Source organism: Hylobates moloch, unplaced genomic scaffold (assembly GCF_009828535.3).
Source record: "Hylobates moloch isolate HMO894 unplaced genomic scaffold, HMol_V3 SCAFFOLD_8, whole genome shotgun sequence".
Classification (NCBI taxonomy): domain Eukaryota; kingdom Metazoa; phylum Chordata; class Mammalia; order Primates; family Hylobatidae; genus Hylobates; species Hylobates moloch.
This window is the reverse complement of record NW_026652283.1, coordinates 66,899,259-66,925,645: the sequence shown is the minus strand read 5'-3', so window position 1 is coordinate 66,925,645 and position 26,387 is coordinate 66,899,259. Positions and strand designations below refer to the sequence as shown.

At 37.4% G+C, this 26,387-nt stretch overlaps 1 protein-coding gene and 1 non-coding gene across 3 annotated transcripts in view; both read left to right on the top strand.

Moving 5' to 3' along the window:
• The window catches only part of MAEL (maelstrom spermatogenic transposon silencer), a 32,608-nt gene extending 25,640 nt beyond the window's left edge, over window positions 1–6,968 (top strand). For both annotated transcript variants that reach the window (XM_058443107.1, XM_032161101.2), the window contains exons 9-12: window positions 962–1,024; window positions 2,568–2,700; window positions 5,825–5,900; window positions 6,422–6,968. In XM_058443107.1, coding sequence (XP_058299090.1) covers window positions 962–1,024; window positions 2,568–2,700; window positions 5,825–5,900; window positions 6,422–6,609 — 460 coding nt within the window. In that variant the 3' untranslated portion in view covers window positions 6,610–6,968. The remainder of the gene's footprint in view (window positions 1–961; window positions 1,025–2,567; window positions 2,701–5,824; window positions 5,901–6,421) is intronic.
• Window positions 6,969–26,083: 19,115 nt separating this feature from the next.
• On the top strand, window positions 26,084–26,185 carry LOC116474044 (small nucleolar RNA U13). Its single transcript, XR_004249583.1, has one exon. It is a non-coding gene; the product is annotated as a small nucleolar RNA U13 (small nucleolar RNA).
• The last annotated feature ends 202 nt before the right edge of the window (window positions 26,186–26,387 follow it).

Below are 26,387 nucleotides of genomic sequence, written 5' to 3'. Positions count from 1 at the left end.
TATGTTTATGTAACTTAACTTTTAACCTAAGGCTTCATGTTACAGTTTTGTGAACTACCACATTTATAGGCCCACTTTTCTTTGGAAAAACAGTGGGAAATTCTTAATTTTATTTTTAAGTAGTCTTCCATTCATCCATGCATGAAATAACTTTCATCCAGTGCAAATAATGGACTTTTTACACTGTTTAGTGTGTTTATAATTTTAAATGAAGACTTTTGCTAAGTTTAGGCAAGCTTTGTATTGTACAAGTAGAGCTGCTATGAGTCTTAATGGACTGTGTACTCATTGGAAAGATATACACAAGTTTATAACAGCTCTTGTCATGAAAGTGTGCTATTTTAGTGTCTGTAACCTTGTATTGACTTACACAAATTATTTCCGTTGTTTCCTCACCAACATCACCTCCTGAGATCTCCACTGAAACACCTCCTTCTCAGTGTTACCTTTCATTGACACTTTATCTAAAATGTTCCTCCCCAATATTTTATATCATCTTTTTATTTTTTTCTCTTTAGAACTTTCCCAATTTTCCAATTTACTGTGTATTATGCTTGCATATCTTTCTTGATCTTTCTTTCCCACTAGAAAGTAAGTTTTGTGTGGATAATAATTTCTATTTTTTCAATACTGTATTTCTAGTGCCTACCACAAGGCCTAGCAAATAGTGTACATTGAATAAATGTTGAATGAGTGCATGTCACTAATGTGCCAGAAGCACTCATTTTATTTCAAGGTAAAATTTGACTGTATGGTTATGTGTAGGTTGCGTAGTATCATGAATTTGTATCAGAGAATGTAGCATTAAAATCTGTTTTTTAAAAAATCTTTGTGTTAAATTTGAAGTTTTAACCTTCAAGTAACCTCATTTTTTAAAAGATTTCAGATAGAAATCTGGCATATAAAAACCTTTAAGCATTGCTACTTCAGTTAGGATATTAAAGTCCATTTTGTTGTACAGGTGCAAGTGGCATGAAGAAAATGATATTCTCTTCTGTGCTTTAGCTGTTTGCAAGAAGATTGCGTAAGTTGGGGAAAGGAGTTTCTTCATAATACTGTATTCTGATTAAATTATTCTATGCTATTTTGCTTGCTATAGCTTTGGCAATCTGGGTAACTCTGTTTCCACAATGCTCTTTTAAAACAAAGGGGGTCAAATCAAAACTACAGCGAGATATTATCTCACCCTGGTTTAAAATGGCTTATATCCAAAAGACAGGCAATAATAAATGCTGGTAAGGATGTGGAGAAAAGGGAACCCTCATACACTGTTGGTGGGATGTAAGTTAATACAACCACTATGGGGAACAGTTTGGAGGTTCTCCAAAAAACTAAAAATAGAGCTACCATATGATCCAGCACTTCTACTGCTGGGTATATCCCCAAAGAAATGAAATACATTGAAGAAATATCTACACTCCCATGTTTGTTGCAGCATTGTTTACAATAGCCAAGATTTGGAAGCAACCTAAGTATCCATCAGCAGATGAATGGATAAAGAAAATGTGGTACATATACACAATAGAGTACTATTCAGCCATTAAAAAAAAATGAGATTCAGTCATTTGCAACAACATAGATGGAACTAGAGGTCATTATGTTAAGTGAAATAAGCCAGGCACAGGAGAATAAACATCTCATATGCTCACTTATTTGTGGAATCTAAAAATCAAAACAATTGAACCCATGGAGATAGTAGAAGGAATGATTACCAGAGGCTAGGAAGAGTACTAGAGGGGTGAGGGGGAAGTAAAGATTGTTAATTGGTACAAAAAATAGTTTGAATGAATGAATAAGGCCTAGTATTTGATAGCACAACAGAGTGACTATAGTCAATAATAATTTAATTGTACATTTGAAAATAACTAAAAGAGAATCATTGGATTGTTTATAATACAAAGGATAAATACTTGAAGGGATGGATATACCATCTTCCATGATGTGATTACTACATATTGCATGCTTGTATCAAAACATCTTGTGTACCCCATAAATATATGCACCTACTATGTACTCATAAAAAATAAAAATAAAGGTGGTTTTGTACATGATATTACTTTTATTTTCTGTCCATGTCACTTCTCCTAGCAATATGGGTGAACCTTCAGAACCACTTCCTTATTGGGGTACTCTAACACGTAGGTCTTTTGTTCTCGTTTTGTAGTGAAAGTACCTGGAGCCCCAGATAATCTGGGTGCTCTGGTAGCCCAGTGGGTGATATTAGTTCAGAGGATAGATTAGTGTTTATGGTTGTAGTCTTATTTCTGCCGCTGCCATCTCCTTGCCTTAAACATTTGGGAATCCTGGTAATCTTTACCTTCCTTGCCATGCCCTTAAAATGAACCTAAAATTTTTTCTGGCAATGAAAAGATTGCTTAGCAGTAATAACCTGTTTTATTATATGTATTGCTATTTATTTATACGTCTTCTCTGAATCTCCAAATTTATTTTTTCCCAGTTTATAACAGTATCTCAGATGCTTTCTTTTCGTTAGAGATTTTAAAATACAAGTACTTTTAGATGAATTAAATTAGATTCTGATAGTGAGATTTTTATTTCTTTTAAAGGTACTGCATCAGTAATTCTCTGGCCACTCTCTTTGGAATCCAGCTCACAGAGGCTCATGTACCACTACAAGATTATGAGGCCAGCAATAGTGTGACACCCAAAATGGTTGTATTGGATGCAGGGCGTTACCAGGTAAGGAACTGACTTTTAAGAGCTGCTGGTTTCTTTAGCTGTTCTACTCAATGTGATTCTGGCCAACAGCAGCAAAAGATCAGCCTTTGTTTGGTTCTTTCCCTCCCCTTAAACATTATTTTGAAGTCCTTCATGGAATGTCAAACAGTTCCTAATCCAGTTGCGTCTTGTGTAAAATTCTTTTTTCTCTGGTATATTTCCTACGAATTTAACCAAGTTTTAAGGAAGTTAAAACTGGTATTTAGTCTTTATGTAAAACCTTTCCAAAGATTTATTCCAAAAATTAAATATCTGAATGTAAGTAATATAAATATTCTAAACATCTACTTCAAAAATATTTAAGACCTGATTTAGGATTTGATTAAAAGCTATCTAATTTCCTTACCACCTTCCTTCCCTCCCTGCTGTTTACTTATTAGTAGGCCTCTAAACCACTAAGTGCATAGCAGTTAAGAGTATGGGCTCTAGGGTCAGAATTCCTGAATTTTATTTTAGGTTCTGCTATGTATAAGCTTTGTGACTTTATGCACAATACTTGAACTTTCTGTACTAATTTTTTATGTATTAAACAAGAACAATATTAGGGGCTAGTATTTGTTAGGATTAAATGCAGCAATATATGACAATACCAAGGCCTCCCTGCCTTAGAGCTTAATAGATAATAAATAAATATTGTTATTTTAAAATAAACATTTAGTGAAAAGGAAACTCAAAAAATGGCATGAACTACTGATAAAAACAACTAGATTCATCCTAGTTAATTATGCTGAACAAAAGAAGCAGTCTCCAAAATTCCGTACTTTAGAATATACTGTATGATTCCATTCATATGACTTTTTTTTGAAGACTAAACTATAACAAGAACAAATTAGTGGTTCCCAGGAGTTAGGGGTGGGAACAAGGTGTCTGTAAAGGGATTGAGCATGAGAGAGGTTTTTGAGGTGATAGAATGGCTCTGTATCCTGATTGTGGTGTTTACACAAGTCTGTACATATGTTAAACTTCATAGATGTGTACACCAAGAAAAAAGTTTTACTGTATGATAATTTAAAAATAAAAACGGAAGGACTTCAGAGCTCTCCATATGTACTCTGGGCAAGACCCTTCTCTATCCTCCCTTTAAACCTTTTGCCCAGTGGTTCTCGACTCCATTTTGTGTCCTCCATGAGACATCTGACAATGCCTGGGGACATTTTTGGTTGTCACATCTGGGGAGGGGGTGCCCCTGGCATTTAGTGGATAGAGTGCTGTTAAGCACTCTATCTATACAGGACAGCCTTCCAAAACAAAGCATTTTCCAGCCTAAAATATCATTAGTGCCCAGGTTGAGAAACCCTTCCTTAGCTTCATCACCACCATCTGTGTTCACATCATCAGAATTAATCTCAATAATGTGCCTTTTCATTGTTTACATCAGTTACTATAGGAAGCCTAGGACTCTTAGATTCTCTCTCATCTCCCAGACTCATCTTATTTGGCTGGTCCTATTTCCCAGCCCTCCCCAACTCCTGAGAAACTTTCCTGTGGGTTTTCTCAGCCTTAGTTATCAGCAAAATTTCAGGTATCTTCAGTTTCTTTGGGGGAAAGTCTATTTACCTTCTTGGTTCTAACTAAAACTTGACCCTCCTCTAAGGACACTGCTTCTCTATTAGCCTTTTCAAATGGTGACATCTTTTTCTTCTTCATGTGTCATGGGCCTAGATGTGAAGTGGTTGTCCTTGATTGTGGCTTCCAGACTTCTTTATACAGTCTCCCCAAAATTCCTAGGCATTGAATTTCCTGTTGTCCAGGATGTAGTACCTTTTTGGAGTCAGTAGACTCCAGGTGGCCCCTTTTTGGAGTCAGCAGACTCCTGAGTTGGTTCCCCTCGTTCTTAGAGGAACACTGATCCAGAAAACTGGTTTTTCCATCAGAATTATTTCAATTTCCCTACACATAGTCCTTCCAACTGCCTAACCTCTCAGTTCGATTTCCTCTCCTTCAATAATCCTGTCTTCTACCTAACAATCGTATCCTGGACCTCAGTGGTACCTCCTTCATAATCTCAATTTCAAACATCCCCCTCTCAGACTACCACCATCTTCTAGTACCCCTGTGCGAACAATTATTTAGTCTCTACTGGGATGTACAATTCATTTATGCCTCCACTGTTTTATACTCCCTTACAGGGCCACTTCATTGCACAACCCAGGGCACCATTCACACTAGTAATGCTGTAGCCTCATGTCTTCTCCTTTACCACCTTTGTCTCTACCCTTCACCTCCTTCCTTCCCAACTCAGATTCCTTGGCCTATCTTTTCCACTGCCTTGCATGCACTGTCAACTCCATTGGCCCTCTGTTTTTCATCATACTTGACAGATACTAACCCTGATTACATGTAACTCTTCATCTACTCTCTTCCTATGCCTGTGACACTAAATGTGGCTAGAAAGGAACTACCATGCTGACCGATCTTACTGACTATTCATCACCACCAACTTCAAGGGGCCTTTATTGTTGCCTGACAGATACCCATTTCTCTAGTCTGATTAATTTCCTACTCTCCTAGACAGTTATTTCTCACCACCTTTTTCCTTCAAATTTCATCATCTCTTCCCTCACCTTTGCTGTAGCTGATTCCTTTGCCTCCTACTTCTCTGAGAAAATAGAAACAGTTGGGAGAGATTTTCTACATATTCTTACCACTCATCTACCTGCATCTACCATATCCTCTGCTTTACTCCTATTTTAATGAATGAATTTTCTGTGTTCCTATCTAAAACCAATCTGTCTACTTGTATATTAGATTTCCTTCCCTTACCACTCAAGGACATGGCTTCAGTAATTTTCCCTTCCTGTATCATCAGGGATTCCCTCTGTTCTAATTCATTATCGGCAAACGTGCTATAATCTCACTTTTAGAAAAAAAAAGGCAAACCCTTTTTTACCCTGTAATTCCTAATCTCCCTCCAAAGTCTATCCTATTTCCCCCCCGCCTTTGCAGCAAAAATTGATAAGACATTGGAAAAGTATTTGAGTGTTAGTTTTCATTTTTAAAGAGTAATATGAAGTTGAAGACAGACCATCCAATAATGGATAAGAAATAAACATTTTTCCCCCTGGTATTTTCCTGCTCCTTACAGAAGCTAAGGGTCGGGAGTTCAGGATTCTCTCATTTCAACTCTTCTAATCAGGAACAAAGATCAAACACACCCATTGGTAAGCAACTTTTATATTTTACAAAAATGCACCTAAAGGATGTTAGAGCCTATTGCTAAGATCCCAGGGTGTGGTATTTAAACAGTGATATCTAAATTAGCTTTAGGATATAAGGAGCTTGTTGAATTGAGGGTTTTATTTGGCATTAGCACCTTAAACAATTTAGATGTGTACATTTTTGCATCACTTGGATGCATTGTAACTTCTCAGAATTTGTCAGGGCATTTAAAAGAAAACCTATTTTTCTTGTAGCAGCAATAGCTTTATAGTTTTGATTTTAATGATATCTTTTGTGGGGTAAGAAACTTTAAAAGCTAGTAACATGAAATTTCAAGTGGTGCCTAAAGAACTTCAATTAAAAGTTTCCTGGGCTGAAAACAAAAACATTTTTCTATTCTTGACCCATTGAATTATGGCTTAGTGAAAGGCCTACAGTAGGATGAGTCAGTTAATTGAGGCATCTCTTTGTAATAAAATTATAAAATTGCTATATCTCTTTTCTCGTATTTTCAATATCCTAGGTGACTACCCATCTAGGGCGAAAATTTCTGGCCAAAACAGCAGCGTTCGGGGAAGAGGGATTACCCGCTTACTAGAGAGCATCTCCAATTCCTCCAGCAATATCCACAAATTCTCCAACTGTGACACTTCACTCTCACCTTACATGTCCCAAAAAGATGGATACAAATCTTTCTCTTCCTTATCTTAATGATGATACTCTTTTCAATTTCTGAAAACAATAACAGGCCCAACTTCCTTCTTACTACAGTCATATTAAACAGATCACATCAATGACAAGTGTCCCTACTATAAAAACTACTTAATTTGTAAGGAAATTGTTTCATAGATTTAAAAAAATTGTGGTTGGAGAGCATCTTGGCATTTGTGCTTTTTTTCTTGAGGGATTGTTCTGCTTCCTGGCTGTATGATGGGTATATCATTAAAATTTAGAGTCCTATATGAACAAAACTGACATTTTTAGAGTTGTACTTTTGGGAATGTTAGAGATTGATAATTCTTCCCCCTGATAATAAAGGTATTGAATATCTGTTATGAAAGGTTCTAAAATAGTGTTAATTTGTTTCTTCCTGTCATGAAATGGGAACTTTACACTAGAGACCTGCAGGCTGTTTTTATTGCAAATAACTAAGAAAATTAGCCTTTAACAAACACAGAGTTTTGCTACCTTAAAAAGTTATTGAAATATACTTACTTTGGCAAAAGAAGCCACTTGAAAGATGAGAAGGCAAAATTAGAAAGGTTAAGTAATTTACCCTAAATCACATCACATGGCTAGATATTGAATGAATTTCTTATCCATCGGACTGCAAAGCAAGCAGGTATTATATTGAGTCAGGTGTTCACTCTGACTGACTTAAACCGGCTTATGTTCTCAACCTGGGGTAATATATAACCTAGGATGAGTAAAACAGGTATGGTAACCCCTTTTACTTTAAACCACAAGCCAAGACCACACATGACATTGGCAGAGGCAACAATTTGATTTAAGTCTGTCTGACCCCAAACTCTGGTCCCTCTGATTACAGAGAATGACTGTCCTGGGCCTCTGGTTTTTATTAATACCCATATTTTCCTTTACTAACTGTTGAGTACCTACCTTGTGGACGTTTTATATGTGTCATCTTATTAAATCCTTATTACCACTCTGAAGGAGGCGATACATGTTAAGAGACCAAAAAATGCTCAGGTCACATAGCTCCTAACTGAAGGAACTGTTGTTATTCCAAGTCAGTCTGACTCCAAAGACCATGTTCCTTTTTTTTTAATTGGCTGACCTTTTGTATAGATCATGTTCCTAATACACTATATTGTCCTCCATCTCGCATTCATCTGTTTCTGATACCAGATCTTTGAACAAGAACAATTCATAGACTAAATTTATATATTATATTTTCTAGTAGTATATTTTTCTTTAAAAACTTCATATCAAAGCTTTGAAACCATTGTGTCTTTTAAAAATCAACTTATTCAAGGGGTGGTGGCTCACACCTTCAATCCCACCAGTTTGGGAGGCTGAGGCAGCAGGATCACTTGAGGACAGGAGTTTGAGACCAGCTGAGGCATAATAGCAAAACCCCAGCTCTACAACAAGTTAAAAAGTTAGCCAGGCGTGGCGGTGCATGCCTGTAGTCCTAGCTACCAGGGAGGCTGAGGTAGGAGGATCACTTTAGCCCAGGAGTTCAAGGCTGCATTGAGCTGTGACCATGCCATTGCACTCTAGCCTGGGTAACAGGGCAAGACCCTGCCTCTACAAAACTAATAATAATAACTTTGAAAAACTCAGCTTATCAATAATTGGGTGGAGAAGATGAGGAAGGCTTAAAATATCCAGACTCATGACTTCAAATGCCTAAGTCTTATTCTCTGTCACCTTAATTCAGTCCTCTGTGAATTGTTCAAGTTAATTTTTTAATTTAAATAATAGTATTGGTTGTACTTTTGAGGTATATGTCAAATAACAAAAACAATTCAATAGGGCCCAGGGATTTATTTTAAGAGAACAGCTGGTCTTTCCCTTCAAAGATAATCAAAATCCCCAAACCATATTATTAGTAAAATTCAAACCCTGTCTTCTCTTTTAAAAAAAAATCTTTTGGCATTGAGTTTTAAGTATTAATTGCCCTTCAGGAAAACTAGGTGACTGGTATACTCATGGATATCCTGGTTGACAGTGATTTCTGCCCCCTCTAACTCCAGTAGTATTTCCTTTGTATTATAACATTTAACTGTTTTTAATTACAGCTATTTTGGTTCATAACATCTCTTTTTCTCAGTTGCAAACTTTGTGGTGCCCATATTTCTATATGAGAAGGTGTTCACTACATGTTAGAATCAATAATTGCCAATTTGAGTAATGGAGAAGGGATGTCAGAATTTCTTTTCTTTTTTTTTTTTTTTGCACACAAAACAATAAACATTTTCTAAAAGTACATACAAACAAAAAGATGCATATCAAACATATTAGGAAGGTTGCACATGGGAAGACGGGGAATAGAAATGGGGGGTGGGAATTAAAATAAATGAGAGAGGGACTTTGTATGGATCAATGATAATAACTCAATCCTCTATTTGACAAAGAAGAAGGAGAAGGAAGAGGCAGAAAAAGAAAGTGGGATAAAGGATCAGAAAGGGAGGAAAATAGAAAAAATTAGAGTATGACTCCAGGGTAGACCTGTTTTGTTGTCGCTTGGTTGGTTGGTTGGTTTGTCAGTTGTATTTTTCATATGTTTCGCCATGTTGGCCAGGCTGATGTCGAACTCCTAGCCTCAAGTGATCAACCCGCCTTGGCCTCCCAGAGTGCTGGGACCACAGGCGTGAGCCACCACGTCCAGCCCCCACATTGCGTCTGGCTTCCGTGGTAGACCTCCCAGACGGGGCGGCCGGGCAGAGGCGCTCCCCACATCCCAGACGGGGCGGCCGGGCAGAGGTGCTCCTCACTTCCCAGATGGGGCGGCCAGGCAGAGGCGCTCCTCACATCCCAGAAGGTGCGGCCAGGCAGAGGCGCTCCTCACTTCCCAGACGGGGCAGCCGCGCAGAGGCGCTCCTCACTTCCCAGACGGGGCGGCCGGGCAGAGGCGCTCCTCAGGGATGTCAGAATTTCAAAGCCACTTCATAAGGTAAAGTACTACATGGGAAAGGGAACCATCTTTATTGTAGACTCCATTCCCATTCTTTTCCTCAAAACTAAGTGGTTAGTTTCATTTGTTCAGTGAACATGTTTTGAGAGTCTGTTAAATGCTGAGTTAAAAATACTAAGATGAATAAAGATGTGGCTCCTGATCTCAAGGAACTCACAGTTTAATGGGGGAAGTAAACAATTACAGTGCATTAATAAAAGTGGTCTGAAGTATGAGGAGAGATGTATGTAAATCATTGGAATAGAATTGAGAGTCTATTCCAGAAATAAACTCATGTATCTGTGCCAAGACCATTCAATGGAGGGAAGAATAGTCTTTAAAACAAATGGTTCTAGGGCAACTGGATATCCACATGCAAAATAATGAATTTAGATATGCTATGGTTTGAATGATGATGTCCCTTCAAAATTCATGTTGAAACTTAATCCCCAATGCTACAGTATTAAGAGGTGTAGCCTTTTGGAGGCCTTCGAGCAGAGCCTTCATGAATGGATCAGCACCCTTGTAAAAAGGCTCGAGGTTGAAGGAAGCACACTCTTGTTCTGTCCCTTCCACCATGTGGGGACACAGTGTTCCCTCCAGAGGATGCAGCAACAAGGTGCCATCTTGGAAGCAGAGAGCAGCCCTCACCAGATACCAATTCTGCCACCACCTTCATCTTGAATTTCCCAATCTCTAGAACCATGGGAAACAAATTTCAGTTCTTTATAAATTATTCAGTCTCAGGTATTTTGTTATAGCAGTACAAATGGAGTAAGACAGGACCCTACCTAACACAAAAATTAGTTCAAAATGGATTAAAGACCTAATGTAAGAGCTAAAATTATACAACTGTTAGAGGAAGAAGATACAAGTGTAAATCTTCATGACCTTAGATTAGGCAACAGTCTCTTAATAGGACACCAAAAGAACAAACAAGAAAAAATAATTTGGAATACATCAAAACTAAGTCCTAAAAAGCAGCCTTGTGCGTTAAAAGATACTATCAAGAAAGTGAAAAAGACAACACACAGAATGGGAGAAAGTATTTACAAATCATTTATCTGATAAAGGTCTAGTATACAGAGTAATAAAGAACTCTTAACAATAAAAAAGACAACCCAGTTTCTAAATAGGCAAAAGACTTGAAAAGATATTTCAAATATCTGTTCCAAAGAAGAAATACAAATGGCCAATAAGCATACAAAAAGATGTGCAACATCATTAGTCATTAGCAAATGTATATCAAAACAAAAAAGATACTACTTCATACTCACTAGGATGACTATCATCAAAAAAAGGAAAATAAGTGTTGGTAAGGATGTAAAGAAACTGGAACCCTCATACATTGCTGGTGGGAATGTAAATGGTACAGCTGCTATGGAAAACAATTTGGCAATTCCTAAAAAAATTCAATACAGAGTGACCATATGATCCAGCAATTCCATTTCTGTGCATGTTTCTACAGAAACTTGCACATGACTGTTCTTAGCAGCATTACTTGTAATAGCCCCAAAATGGATACAACCCAAATAGCCATGGACTGATAAATCAGTAAACAAGAAGTGGTATATCTACACAATGGAATATTATTATTCAGCCATAAAAGAGAATGAAATCATGTCATTTGCAGCAACATGAATGGAACTGGAGGCCATTAAGTGAAATAAGCCAAACACAGACAAATACTGCATATTCCCACTCGTGGAAGCTAAAAAAGCAGATCTGAAGAAGATAGTGGATTTGTGGTTACCATAGGCCAGGAAGGGGAAGGGCATGGGGGACATGAAGGAGCAAAAGGAATATAAATGCATTTATTACCACTGAACTGTACACTTACGGTAAAGATGGTAAATTGTTATGTCTATTTTACCTCAGTAAAAAATATAGACTGGGTAGGAAGATGAATAAAGTATCAAGATGACTAGATCAATGGATTGGAGGTAAGATTGAAGGATAGATAGAGATTTTGTGGTACCAGGAGGAGTGAGCTAGAAAGACAGGAGGTGGTAGTCAGAGAGTGCAATGCATGAAATTAAGGTTATAGAAGGTCACAGTTACTGATAGATAATCTGGGTATTGTTTTATGAATGAGTTCCTGAGGGAGGTAGAGAACAAGATCGTTGGAGGAGAGGCATTTAAGGAACTGAGAAGTCAGCAGTGAAACAGAATAGAGAATCCAGAAATAAACCCAAATACTTACAGCCAACTGATCTTTGACAAAGCAAACAAAAACGTAAAGTGGGAAAAGGACACCCTATTCAACAAATGGTGCTGGGATAATTGGCAAGCCACATGTAGGGGAATTAAACTGGATCCTCATCTCTCACTTTTACAAAAATCAACTCAAGATGGATCAAGGACTTAAATCTAAGACCTGAAACTATAAAAATTCTAGAAGAGAACATTGGAAAAACCCTTCTAGGTACTGGCTTAGGCAAGGATTTCATGACCAAGAACCCAAAAGCAAATGCAATAAAAACAAAGATAAATAGCTGGGACTTAAACTAAAGAGCTTTTGCATGGCAAAAGGAACAGTCAGCAGAGTAGACACAGAGTGGGAGAAAATCTTCACAATCTATACATCTGACAAAGGACTAATTTCCAGAATCTACAACAAACTCAAATTAGCAAGAAAAAAAAATCCCATCAAAAAGTGGTCTAAGGACATGAATAGACAATTCTCAGAAGAAGATATACAAATGGCCAACAAATATATGAAAAAATGCTCAACATCACTAATGATCAGGGAAATACAAATCAAAACCATAATGTTATATACCACCTTACTCCTGAAAGAATGGCCATAATCAAAAAATCAAAAAATAATAGACGTTGGCATGGATGCAGTGAACAGGGAATACTTCTACACTGCTGGTGGGAATGTAAACTAGTACAACCACTATGGAAAACAGTGTGGAGATTCCTTAAAGAACTAAAAGTAGAACTACCATTTGATCCAGCAATCCCACTACTGGGTTTCTACCCAGAGGAAAAGAAGTCATTATACAAAAAAGATACTTGCACACTCATGTTTATAGCAGCATAATTCACAATTGCAAAAATGTGGAACTAACCCAAATGCCCATAATCAACAAGTGGATAAAGAAACTGTGGTGTATATATACAATGGAATACTCAGCCATAAAAAGGGATGAATTAATAATGGCATTTGCAGTGACCTGGATGAGATTGGAGACTATTATTCTAAGTGAAGTAACTCAGAAATGGAAAACCAAACATCATATGTTCTCACTAATAAGTGGGAGCTAAGCTGTGAGGATGCAAAGGTATAAGAATGACACAATGCACTTTGGGGACTCAGGGGGAAAGGGTGGGAAGGGGGTGATAGATAAAAGACTACAAACTGTGTGCAGTATATTCTGCTCGGGTGATGGGTGCACCAAAATCTCAGAGACCACTAAAGAATTTACTCATGTAACCCAACACCACCTTCTCCCAATAACCTATGGAAATAGAAATTTTTTTAAAGAAATGAGAGGTCAGGATGTTGGAAGAATCATCTCCATGTACATTGAAATTACCAGTAATTAAGACTTGGAGAGGGTGGTAGTATCCCAGGAGCCAAAATTATTTAGAAAATGGAGGGTGGAGGTGGGGTTAACCCAGGGGTTGATAGGTGACATCAAAATGAGGGTTATAGGTGTTAAAATCTGATGACATGAAAAAGCTGAGAGTTTTAGAGAGAAGGAAGATAGAAAGTAACAGTGAGAAACAAGGAGGCACTATCTCACCTCCAGGCCCAGTGGTAACAGGGGTATAAGAAAGAAAAATAGCCAGTAGTTGAGAAGGCTACAAGGGAATACTGCTCTCAGGAAAGAGCCAGATTTCAGTTTTAGCAAGGAAGTGAAGGGAGAAATCAGAAAAATGCTTGAGGCTGGGCACGGCGGCTCACACCAGTAATCCCAGCACTTTGGGAATCTGAGGCAGGTGGATCACTTGAGCTCAGGAGTTCAAGACCAGCCTGGGCAACATGGCAAAACTCCATCTCTACAAAAAATACATAAATTAGCCAGGCATGGTGGCATGTGCCTGTAGTCCCAGCTACTGGGGAGACTAAGGTGGGAGGATCACTTGAGCCTGGGAGGTTGAGGCTACAATGAGCTGAGATTGCACCACTGCACTCCGGCCTGGGCGATAAAGTGAGTCTGTGTCTCAACAACAACAAAAAGAAAAAGAAAAGAAAGAAAAATGGTTGAAATTAAAGCAGTTTTGCTGATAATGAACCATAAGTTGTAGGGGGCATGGTAGAAGGGTTCAGGAATTGGTGAGGAGAAGAGGCTGCAGTAGAGATGTACAGAACCTTAGGGAGATTTGGGTGTGGGAGATGAGCAGTGACCTAGGAGTCTGGTGGTTCTTGTAGTAACTGATATAAACAAGGATAAAGGACATAAGAAAGTTGGTCCTGGTGGAGTCAAAGCAGATAAGGATGTGAAGGTTACGATTGTTAGTAGACTAGGAGTTTCTGTGACTCGTCACTCGTGACAATGAGATTAAAGAGAATATGGGAGTTGCACTCCTAGAAGCAGTACACTAGTTCAATTAGACCTCTTTTGAGTGAGCGGTCATTACTCTAAGCATGTCTGCCTCATTTTGACCCCTGTAGATGGACTGAAGGAATTTTAAGGAAGCTTGGAAGTTGGGAATGGATGGCCTGGGAGTTGGGGGTAAGTGCAAATAGCACTGCTATCATTAGTCTGAGCCTAGGGCCAGCAGCAAAGTAGAGAGCCTGAGCCTGAGACTTCTGCCTCTCAGGGAGGTGAAATTGTATCAGGTTGGTGGCAATCCTTGGACACTGTCAGAAACAGGTAACAATCCTCTCTTAAGAAATATTTGTCCATTTTAGTTTCCCAAGATTCCTACAGATTAAAATCAAGGAGTAAGCTCACTAAACAAAGCCTTAAAAAAGGTGACACACTGTGAGAGTAGAATCAGCAAGTAACAGTTACCCACTGCAGATACTGAAATTGTCAAGACGTAGAAAATAAAAGAGCTATGCATGAAAATGTTTACATAAAAGACTCATTCACAAAGAAGAGCAAGCAGGTGTATTTGAAGAACAAGAAACAAAAGGAACTTCCAGAAATAAAACAAATTAGAATTGTTGAAGTGAAAAAACCCACAATGGGAAGTTAATCACAACTGAAAAGAAAATTACTGCGTTGGAAAATAGTTCTGAAGAAATGTAGAAAAAAGAGACAATGGAATGGAATGTAAGAGAGATGTTAAGAGATATGAAGGAAAAAGATGAGGTTTAAGAATAGAGAGATGGATGAGAAGCTATATTTAAAGAGATAATGGCTGAAAATTGTAAGAAATAATGAAAAACATGAATCCTCAAGATAAATATAAAAACCTATCCCAAAGATATGGAAGGGAAAATTCATGAACGCCAGAGTAGACTTCGAAAGCAGCCACAGAAAAATATTGCCTACAAAGGGATAGTGACAGAAAACTCTGGCAGCAGCAAAGGCAGTCAGGAGATGTGAAATAGTATCTCCAAAATGTTGAAAGAAAATCATTATCAAACTAGAATTGGGTACCCAATAAACTATCTTTGAAAAAAGAGAATCAAGTAAATACATGTATACATTTAAAAGTCTGTTGCCACCAATTGAACTAATAATAAAGGACTTCTGAAATTATCCTAGAAGGACAGTCTGAGATGCATGATGAGATAGCAAGGACATAAAATGGCAAACGTGCAAATCTAGACAAATATTGTTTGTATAAAAATTGTAATTATTAATATATTTATTAACTTGTGAGGTTATAAAAGGATGGGACTAAAATACTGGATCTATAATAACATGTAAGTCTGAAGGAGAGTTCAATGAAATTAAGGTATTCTAAGTTATTAGAATTGTTTATTAAAAAATTAATATTTTACACTTGATATTATTAAGTCAAATAGGTGTGGCAAAATTTCAGAGGTAGCTATTAAGGGAATATAAATAAAGTGAATAATTCCAAACCAATAGAAAACAATTGGAATAAGGAAAAATGCAATCAACAACAATAAAATTAACTCATACCTCTGGAGGCAAGGGAAAAAAAAGAAAAACATGGGGTTGGGAAACAAGGAAAATAGTATAAAGTAAAATGGTAAAATCTAATGCAACATATCAATACCTAAAATAAATATAAATGGACTAAACTCACCAGTTAAAAGTTTGCCATTCTGAGTTTTTAAAAATCCAGTAACATGCTGCTTGTAAGATTTATACCTAAAGCTAATTGCTACGGAAAGATGAAAAATAAAAGGATAGGCTGGGCGCAGTGGCTCACCCCCGTAATCCCAGCACTTTGGGAGGCTGAGGCGGGAGGATCACGAGGTCAGGAGTTTGAGACCAGCCTGGGCAACATAGTGAAACCCGTCTCTACTAAAAATACAAAAAAATGAGCTGGGCGTGATGGCAGATGCCTGTAATCTCAGCTACTTAGAAGGCTGAGACAAGGAGAATCACTTGAACCTGGGAGGCAGAGGTTGCAGTGAGCTAAGATAGTGCCACTGCACTCCAGCCTGGGCAACAGTGCAACACTCAGTCTTAAAAAAAAAGAAAAAAGAAAGAAAAGAAAAAAGAAAAAGGATAAAAAACATATATACCGAACCTAAAAATAAAAGTTTAAAAATAGATAAACAGAAATACCAATCCTGTTATATTAATATCAAATAAAAGAGTGTTTAGTATAAAAATCATTGCATTAACCAGGAAATATAAAATACTCAACATTTTTATATTTCCTGGTTAATTCAATGATTTTTCCTTTTATACACCTATTATAATAATTTCAACAAATGCAAAATGAAAACTAATAGAATATAAGGAAAAACAGACAAATCCATCATCATGCCAAAAGATTTAAACACAAGTCTATTATTGATAAGTCAAGCATACCAAAACCCAGTAAGTATTGGAATATTTGAAATTTTAAACTAACAAATTTGATCTAATGGACAATTTGTCAATCATGTTCATTTCAAACAGACATGGAACTTTTTCAAAAAATGAAAATGGACCAAACCATAAATTAAATCTCAATAAATTTCAAGAAATTGACATACAGTCATGTTCTTTCTCCACTATTCATCTATCAATAAAAATTTTTTATAACATTTAAAACCTGTACATCTGAAAGAAATAATGGATTCTAAAACCTTCTTATGACTAAATGATAGTAAAAATTCTTCCTAACAACTGTACAATAATCAAACACTACATATTAGAATATAGAAGTATTGAGAAAATACTTATATTACAAATAAAGAAGGGCTGAAAATTCAACAATTAAATACCAACTTAAGAAGTTAGAAAAAGAATAAGCCCATTAAATATAGAAGGAAAGTGATAATAAAAAGAAAGCATCAATGAAATAGAAAAGATATAATAGGTTCAACAAAGCCCAAGTTGACTCTTTGAAAAATATTAAAATAGATAAAACTCTGGTGAGATAAAGCAAGCAAAATAGGGAAGGCACAAACAACATTATGTTCCAAAAGGGGACATTAAGTTCAGACCAGCAGGGGTTAAGGACATAAAATAATAATATGAACTTTCCATACCAATAAGTTTGGGAACTTGGATGAATTGGAAGCAAATTCCCAGAAAAATATAATTCACTGGAAGTGTCTCAGGAAGAAAGAAAGCCTATATTTCCTGAAACAGAGAAATCGAAACAATAGTTTAAAGTATTCTAAAGAATAAAATGCCAAAGCCACACAGTTTAACAACTGAATTCTAAACTTACAAGGAATATAGTGTTTCAATATATTTAAAAAGTCATGTCCAAGTTGAGTTTCTTCAGGAGAGCAAGATGATTTAGCATTCAAAATTCTATAAATGTTATTTACCATATTAATAGATTCAAGGAAGAAAAGTGGTGCTCACCTGTAGTCCCAGCTACTCAGGAGGATTGCTTGAGCCCAGGAGTCCGAGTCCAGTCTAGGCAACATAGTAAGACCCTGTCTCTTTAATTAATAATAAAGAGAAATTTTTTGAGAGGCTTTTTGGTGACTTGGGCAGTAAAATATTGAAGTATAGAGTTTTCTTTCTCTCAAGTTAGGGTATCTTAATATTTAAGACAGTTGATTTTGGAAGAGCTAGAGTTAATGAGTTCCCTGAGACTTTTCCTGTTTTAGAAAATAAAGGTGGAAGAGTTCTGTGTGCTTTCCCAGTAAATCAGATGTCTTTATCAGCTGCTGAGCTGAAACTCTGTGTCCTTACTTAGCTTTAAAAAAAAAAAAAGAAAAAAGAAAGAAACATTCAATCCAGTCCTAGTTGGATGCCACCTTGGGATTTTATTCACCCACCACATCACAGTTTGAGGAACTGGAAAAGTTCATTTCACTCTTTGAGACGACAGACAAGGATGGCAATTTAAATAAATTTGGCTTTCCAGGAGCTAGGAATCAAATCTGCCAGCAGAGTCCAAAGAGCATCCACCATTTGCACTAGACTTTGCTAAAAATAACATGCATTTTCTGTCTCCCGCTGGCACACAATGGTGTTAAGCACAGCTACTTTAACACTGGAACAGGTCACAAAAGAGGGTGATGAGTGTTTTAAAAGCTTTTAACTAGTAATATTAAACCCTTGACTTTTACCAGATGCTAGCAGCGCCCTTATGGAACTTTACAAATTTTCTGGCACCTGCTTTTAATCAAAAAACTTGTTGGAGGCTAAAGCACTGCTGCACATGACCTGAACTTGGAGATTGGGGCATTCATTCCAGTTCCATTAAAGTATATTTAAACAAAATACAAACTCACACTTGTACCTAAATTTCCACCAGCCCTGACTTTCTAGCCAAGCCTGGAATGCAATCTTATATCTGCTTCTCTTAGGACACTAAACACTTTCCATTTTATAATAAGAAGTGTATGTATATTTTGTCTCCCCAACTTGAAAACAAAAAGACATCCTTTTAAATTAATATCACTATTACTATTTGTAATTGGCATTGTATGTATGTAGCTCAAATTCAAAAGTTACCAGAGATACATGGTAACCCCTAGGGATGACACCATTGTCCCCATGTACTTAATTCCTTTCTCCAAGACATCAATGTGGCCAGTTGTTGGGTATTTTTCCGAAGTATTATACACCTATAGAACTATAACAATCAAGCATACAGTCATATATTCTTTATTCCTTCTTTGAAAAAATGGAAATTGTTATGTGAGGTGAGGAGGGTATCTCTCCTTCTACTCATCTTAGGTTCATGGCTGAGATCCTGTAACAAAAACAGATTATCAAGAGAAAAGCATACACATTTATAAGTTCTGTGTGACATGGGATCCTTGATAAGGAAATAAAGACTCGAATAAACAATTAAACCTGAGTGTTTTTTTTGTAGATTTTATAAAGAATGGATAGTCATGGAGAAATATGATAGGACGAATTGGTATGGTCTAATGGTAATGAACTGGGAGAAACTTAGCGAGGCCTGCCTGTTCATATGCTTTTTGGCATCTCTTGATCTTCAGAGATAAGGATGTTCCTTTCCTTTTCCTCCAGGTACAGGAAGAGCACCTCTCACATGAAGGTCTTATGACTTACTTCAGGGGAAGGTCAGGTTGACAAGTTATGTCACCACTCTTCCTCATTGTTGCTGTCATCTACTCCACCAGATCACTCCCACTCATTCTTTGATTATTTTAGCTCTGAGCTCTGTCACACTCTCCAACACTACTTCTGCCTTAGTTCTTGGAGAGTTCAGTCTCCATGAGATGATCTTCTCATGGATCAGATGTCTTGGTTCTTTGACATCCTCTCCTCAGGAATTTGCCCTTCACCCTGCTTCTACTCTCCACTTTCTTAGACATATACCAGTAACACAACTCCACACCTTCCATTTCAACATTATACTCTCTGCTCACCACCTCCATTTGTAGCTCATAAATTCTGGCACCCCAAGTTAAACAATTCTCCTATTTTTGAACTTGTAGGTTTAATGGGACCTACAACCCATTAATTTAATTATATTTTTTCCTGTGTCATACAATGCTTTTGTTCACACTTTGACCCTTACCTTGTTCAAAGTCTACAATCAAGTGTTATGATCACTCCCTGGTATACGTTCCCACTTCCCTTACTAAACAATTGTGTGGCGCAATCTAAAGCCTTGCTAAACACAATTCTCTGCCTACTTCATACCAACACCTACACATCTGAATAACGTTGAAGAAAAGCACACTGCCATGCTACCTGGTCTCACCGTGCATTCATGACCACCACCCTCAATGAAGCCCTTAACACTACTGCATTTGCCTCATCCACTGCCTATCAAGTCATGCTTTTCTATTCCTAGTCCACTCATTCGCTAACTCTTCTTTTAGATGACTCTTTCATACCTTCTCTTCTTTCCTTAAAATGCCAACATCTCCTTCCCATCCTCGCTTTTAGCTTCACACTTCACTGAGGAAGAGAACTTCTATAAGCTCTCACCACCACATGCTGTGTCCCCCACTCCATCCTCAACCCTGCCTGTTAGAATGAATAACTTGTTGGTGCTCCTGTTAAGGCCAATAACTCTCCTCTTCTGTAAATCTTATCCCAGACTCAGAGTGTTGAACCAGCAATTCTCCCCTCTTTGGCATCATTAATGGTTCCCTCCCAATTGGATCATTCCCATCACTGTACAATTAGTTCTTTCATTAAAAATAAAAATAACCCTTGAGCCCCTCTCTGTCTACTGCTTCATTATTGGCTCCCTTTTAGAGCAAAGCTTCTCAAAAGAATTATCTTTTCTTCCTGTCCTCAATTTCTCTCCTCCCATTGTCTCTTGAACTCAATCAGGCATTTGTCCTTGTCACTCAACTGTAATTACTCTTATCAAGGCCACCAGTGACTTCCATATTGCTAAATCGAATGGTCCAAGTCTCAGTCCTCAACTTAATTGACCTATAAGCAACATTTTGTAGACACAGTTGAAACAGTTTCTTCACTTGGCTTCTAGAACCACACATCCTCTTGGTTCTCTCTTGCCTTATTGGTTGCTCTTCAGTCTTAGCTGCTCTTTCATTATCTTCCTTCCTCAAAATTTTATAGTTCCCCAGAGCTCAGCTTCCAGATTTCCCAATTTCAGACTTCTTGCTGCCAGAACTGTGAAAGAATAAATTTCTACTGTTTTAAGCCACACATTGATGGCAATTTATTTGGCGGCTCCAGGAAATTAATGCATACTTCAATAAAGCTGCTTAAAAACAAACAAACCTGTACTGGTTCTTCATCTTAAGTCATGTCAAAGTTCAAAGTCAAAGTCCTTTCTGTAGCCACTAAGACCCTGCACTATCTCCCTGGCCTTGCTTCCCATACTCACCTCTGCTCCCTCTGCTGCAGCCACACTGTCCTCCTTACTCTTCCTTAAATACTCCAAGCACACTTCTGCCTCAAGGCCTTTGCCCTAGGTGGTTCATCTGCCCAGAATGCTCTTCCTGTAGATATCTGCATACCTCTCTCCTCACCTTCTTCAGGTGTTGACCCAAATGTCACCTTCTCAATGAGGTCTTGACCCCTTCTTCAAAATAGCAGTTATCCACATTCTGTAGCCCCCTGGCCTGATTTATTATCCACCATTATAGTTTTAAGAATTGGACATACTTTGTTTTACTCATTCATTTTATTTAGGATTACCTTTTCCCACCACAGGGAAAAGAAATTTGTCTTTCTCTTTGTTCACTGCTTTTTTTTTAATTTGGACAAATTTATGGAGTACATGTGAAATTTTATTACATATATATAATGCATAGTGACCAAGTCAAGGTATTTAGGGCGTCCATCACCTGAGTATAATACGTTTTTGTTAACTATAGTCTCCCTACTCTGCTATCAAACATTAAATTCATTATTTCTATATAACTGTACACTTGGTGCTTTAGCCCACTTCTCTTCAACTTCACCTACCCTCAACTCACCCTTTCTGTTATCTTTCTATTCTCTGTCTCCACATAATCAAATATTTTAGCTCCCACATTTAAGTGAGAATATGTAATATTTGTCTTTTTGTGTCTGGTTTATTTCACTTAAGGTAATGACCTCCAGTTCCATCAGTGTTCTGTACATGACATGATTTCATTCTTTTTTATGGCCGAATAGTACTCCATCATATATATATATACCACATTTTCCTTATCCATTCATCTGCTGATGGACACTTAGGTTGATTTCATATCTTTGCTATTGTAAATAGTGCTGCAATAAACATGTGAGTGCAGGTATCTCTTTGATATATTGATTTCTTTTCCTTTGGGTAGGTACCCAGTAGTGGGATTGCTGGGTCAATCTATTTTTAGTTTACTGAGAAATCTCCATGCTGTTTTCCATAGTGGCTGTACTAGTTTACGTTCCCACCAACAGTGTGTAAGAATTCCCTTTTCTCCACATACTCAGCAGCATCCATTATTTTTTGTCATTTTAATAGTAGCCATTATAAAAAGGGGTATGGGGTATGATGATATTTCATTGTGGTTTTGATTTGCATTTCTCTGACAGTGATGTTGAGCATTTTTTTCATATACCTGTTGAGCATTTGTATGTCTTATTTTGAGAAATAGCTATTCACATTCTTTGCTCGCTTTTTAATGGAGTTGTTTTTTCCGTGGAGTTGTTTGAGTTCTTTGTATATTCTGGATATTAGTACCCTGTCAGATGAATAGTTTGCAAACATTTTCTCCCTTTCAACAATTGGCCCTTCACTCTGTTTATTATTTATTTTGCTGGGCAGAAAGTTTTTAGTTTAATTAGGTCCCATTTGTCTATTTTTGGTTTTGTTGCCTGTGCTTTTGAGGTCTTAGTCATAAATTCTTTGCCTAGACCAATGTCCTAGAGTTTACTCTAGGTTTTCTTCTAGTATTTTTATAATTTCAGGTCTGATGTTTCAGGCTTTAATCCATTTTGAATTGAGTTTTGTATATAGTGAGAGCTAGGAGTCCAGTTTCATTCTTCTGCATGTGGCTAATTTTACCAGCACAATTTATTGAAGAGAGCATCCTTTCTCCAATGTAAGTTCTTGTTGGCTTTGTCAAAGGTCAGTTGGCTTTAAATACGTGGCTTTATTTCTCAGTTCTCTATTCTGTTCCGTTTGTCTATGTGTCTATTTTTATACCAATACCATGCTGTTTTGGTTACTATAGCTGTTCACTGCTATTTTTACATTGCCTGGAACAGAGTAGATAATGGATAAATATTTGTGGAAGGAAAGAAAGAAGGAAGGAAGCGAGGGAGGGACGCAGGGAGGAAGGAAGGAAGGCAGGAAGGCAGGAAGGAAGGAAGGAAGGAAGGAAGGAAGGAAGGAAGGAAGGAAGGAGGAAGGAAGGAAGGGAGGGAGGGAGGGAAGGAGGAAGGAAGGAAGGAAGGAAGGAAGGAAGGAAGGAAGGAAGGAAGGAAGGAAGAAAGAAAGGAAGGAAGGAAGGGCGATTCCCTATTATTCTTTTTTTCAATCAAAATGCTGGGGCCATCTTGTTATTTGATACAGGGCTTTTGTTTTTATTGTTGTTTTTGTTGGTTTTACTTTTTATTATAGAAAGTTTCAAACATGCAAAAGTAGAGAAAACATATAAAGAATCTAGTGTACCTCTCACCCTGATTAAACAGCTATCAATACAAGTATGGCAAATTTTGTCTCACCTATACCCCTACCCATTCCCTATACCTCCCACCAGATTATTTTGAAGCAAATTTCAAACATATTATTTTAATTTATAAGGATTTTAGTCTGTGCCTTTGAAAGATAAGGACTAAAAAGAACAAAAGCAAACCCAAAAAATCAGGCAATCTCAATACACACCTAAAATCAATTTATAATAATGCCTTAATATTATTCAGTAGTCAGTCTTCACATTTTCTCACTTGTCTTAGAAATGATTTTGGTTTTGCTTTTTGTTTTACATTTTGATAGTTTGGATTGAGATACAAATAAGTATCATATATTCTAATTTATTGATGTGTCTCTTTTATTCTGTAGGTTCCCACTTTATTTTCTGCAAACTTAAGAATTTTTGTGACAAAACAAGCTCTGTAATTTTCCATAGTTATACTGCAGTTTCCTATAGTCTGGATTTTGCTGACTGCATGGCTGCCCTAATAGATCATTTAACATGTTTTCCTGAGGCCTGTATCACTTATGATATGGTAATTATGAACTGGTAATTACATCTAGATACTTGGTCACATTTTTCCCCCACCTCAGGCCTTTACAGGTGGTGTTTGTATTTCTAATAGGAGGGAAAGTCTCTGTTGTTTTCTTTTTTGAGGGTGATGATCATTGCCCAAATCCACTACTTCAGTAGGTTTTGAAACATAAGGATACTATAATTCTATCCCATTTTCTTTTTCTTTTTCTTTTCAGCGGAAATACTTTTGCAAAGAGAAGCCCCTCTACCAACACACCATATCAAATATCTGGTTTTTCTAATCATTTAAGAAAGAGAGAACAAATGTTTTATTTACCTATTTTTAAATTAATAATGTGGGTTATTCCTAGCATCTTCTAAAGAGGACCAATGAATTATTGTGGTTATTTTAGTATCATTATAAAAATGGATATGTGGTTTTAAAGTTTTTACTGTAATAATTGTATTTATTATCATTGCTTAAGTCATCCTGTCTTTTGGCCAGTGGAAACTTATTTAGATTGACATCTGAGTCCTAGTGACACAATTCTAATAATCTTTGATAACTTCCTTCTTCCTTGATGTTTTTCCTTTTTAATAGCCATTCTAACTGGGGTACGATGATAACTCATTGTGGTTTTGATCTATATTTCTCTGATTGTTAGTGATGTTGGACATTTTCTTCATATACCTGTTGGCTATTTGTATGTTTTCTTTTTAGAAATGTCCATTCACGTCCTTTGCTCACGAATAACTTAATGAAGTTATTTGTTTTCTTCCTGTTGAGTTGTTTGAGTTGAATATATTCTAGGCTCACCTTCCCTAGACCTGGATTCAGTCATTTCTCCAAAAAGCCCTATTTTTGTTTGTCGCCAATGGTATTTACCACAATCTGTGTACTAGTGGTGCCTTGCCATCAGTTTGCAGCAAAGGATTAACTCAACAGGCATGGGTTGCCCAAACCCTGTACATTCCCCAGAAAGTTTGGCCCTTGACCAACTCCTGGGAGATAACTTTGAAGGCCTCGGGATGTCTTTCCTGGTAAGAATGTCTGGGCCATACCGGGTAGTCTATGCTAACAATGTGATTTTTGATAGATGCCTTGGGCCATGCAGTATCAGTTGACCTTTCGAAATTCATGCCCATATTACTAACCCCAGATTTAAAAAAAAAAAAAAAGGCTTCTGTGGTTGGCACTACCTTGTATGCGCTGCTACACATCATTGCTGGGAAAAATTAAGGCTGTCCATATGACTCCACTGGGACAGGAAAAATGGAAGCTTGTATCTTGTCTTTCTTGCAATCTGCCCTATGTGCCTCTTTCCACTGCTGATTTTAATCTGTATCTTTTCATTGTAATGGACTGTAACCATGAGTACAGCAGATTTGCTGAGTTCTGCCAGTTTTTCTAGAGAATCACTGAACCTGAGTTTGGTCTTGGGGATCCCTGACTATAGTCAGAAACTCTGTCTGGATTTCTTCAGTAGGCAGAACTAGAAAATATGTTTTTAAGATCAAACACGTCATGATTTCATACAGATACTCCAAATGAAATACAAGTCTACAGGTTCTTACTTAAACTTATCAATCTTGCATCTATATCTCCTTTCAACCACACCAAAAATATATAGTTCTTAATGAAACCAAATAATCACTTTTCTTTATCCTACAACACAGTAGTATCAAAATAGCAATACCAACTCTACCACCAACAATATGACTACTGAGAACAGTTCAAGGTTTTGTTTTTGTGTTTGTTGTTCTTTTTGTCCTTAGGATTGATCTTAATGGGAATACATGGCCAAATTGCTGTTTTAAAGTCATGTGTAGGCTGGGCGTGGTGGCTCATTCCTGTAATCGCAGTACTTTGAGAGGCCAAGGCAGGAAGATCATTTGAGACCAGGAGTTTGAGACCAGCCTGGGCAATATAGTGAGACATTGTGTCTAAAAAAGTTAAAAACTTAGCTGAGCGTGATGGCACGCGCCTGTGGTCTAAGCTATTTGGAAGGCTTGAGGAGGATTGCTTGAGCCCAGGAGGTGGAGGCTGCAGTGAGCCAAGATCGGAGACATGGTCTCAAAAAAAAAACAAAAAGTCATTTGAGGTTATTATTTTTTTTTTTTGAGACAGAGTCTCGCTCTTTCACCCAGGCTGGAGTGCAGTGGCGCAATCTCGGCTCACTGCAGGCTCCGCCCCCCGGGGTTCACGCCATTCTCCTGCCTCAGCCTCCCGCGTAGCTGGGACTACAGGCGCCCGCCACCTCGCCCGGCTAATTTTTCTTTGTATTTTTAGTAGAGACGGGGTTTCACCGTGTTAGCCAGGATGGTCTCGATCTCCTGACCTCGTGATCCGCCCGCTTCGGCCTCCCAAAGTGCTGGGATTACAGGCGTGAGCCACCGCGCCCGGCCTGAGGTTGCTTTTGTAGCTTAAGTGTGATGATTGAGTTTGCATGTGCATGTGTGAGATGTGCCACCCTCGAACTTTGTTACAGCATGGGCACATTACCCATCTGACATGAAAAAATATAAAATAAAATAAATTCATTTGAAATTATTTTTCTTTGTTTCATAATGGTGTTTACTGTCTACACAAATATAATCACATTTATTTTTGCTTTGGGGGATTATGTTTTTATTTAATTTTGTTTTATAATTAAAAAATAATTTATGTTTCTAAAGACAAATCTTTGGAATATTCAGATATTCCTCCCTCTCCTC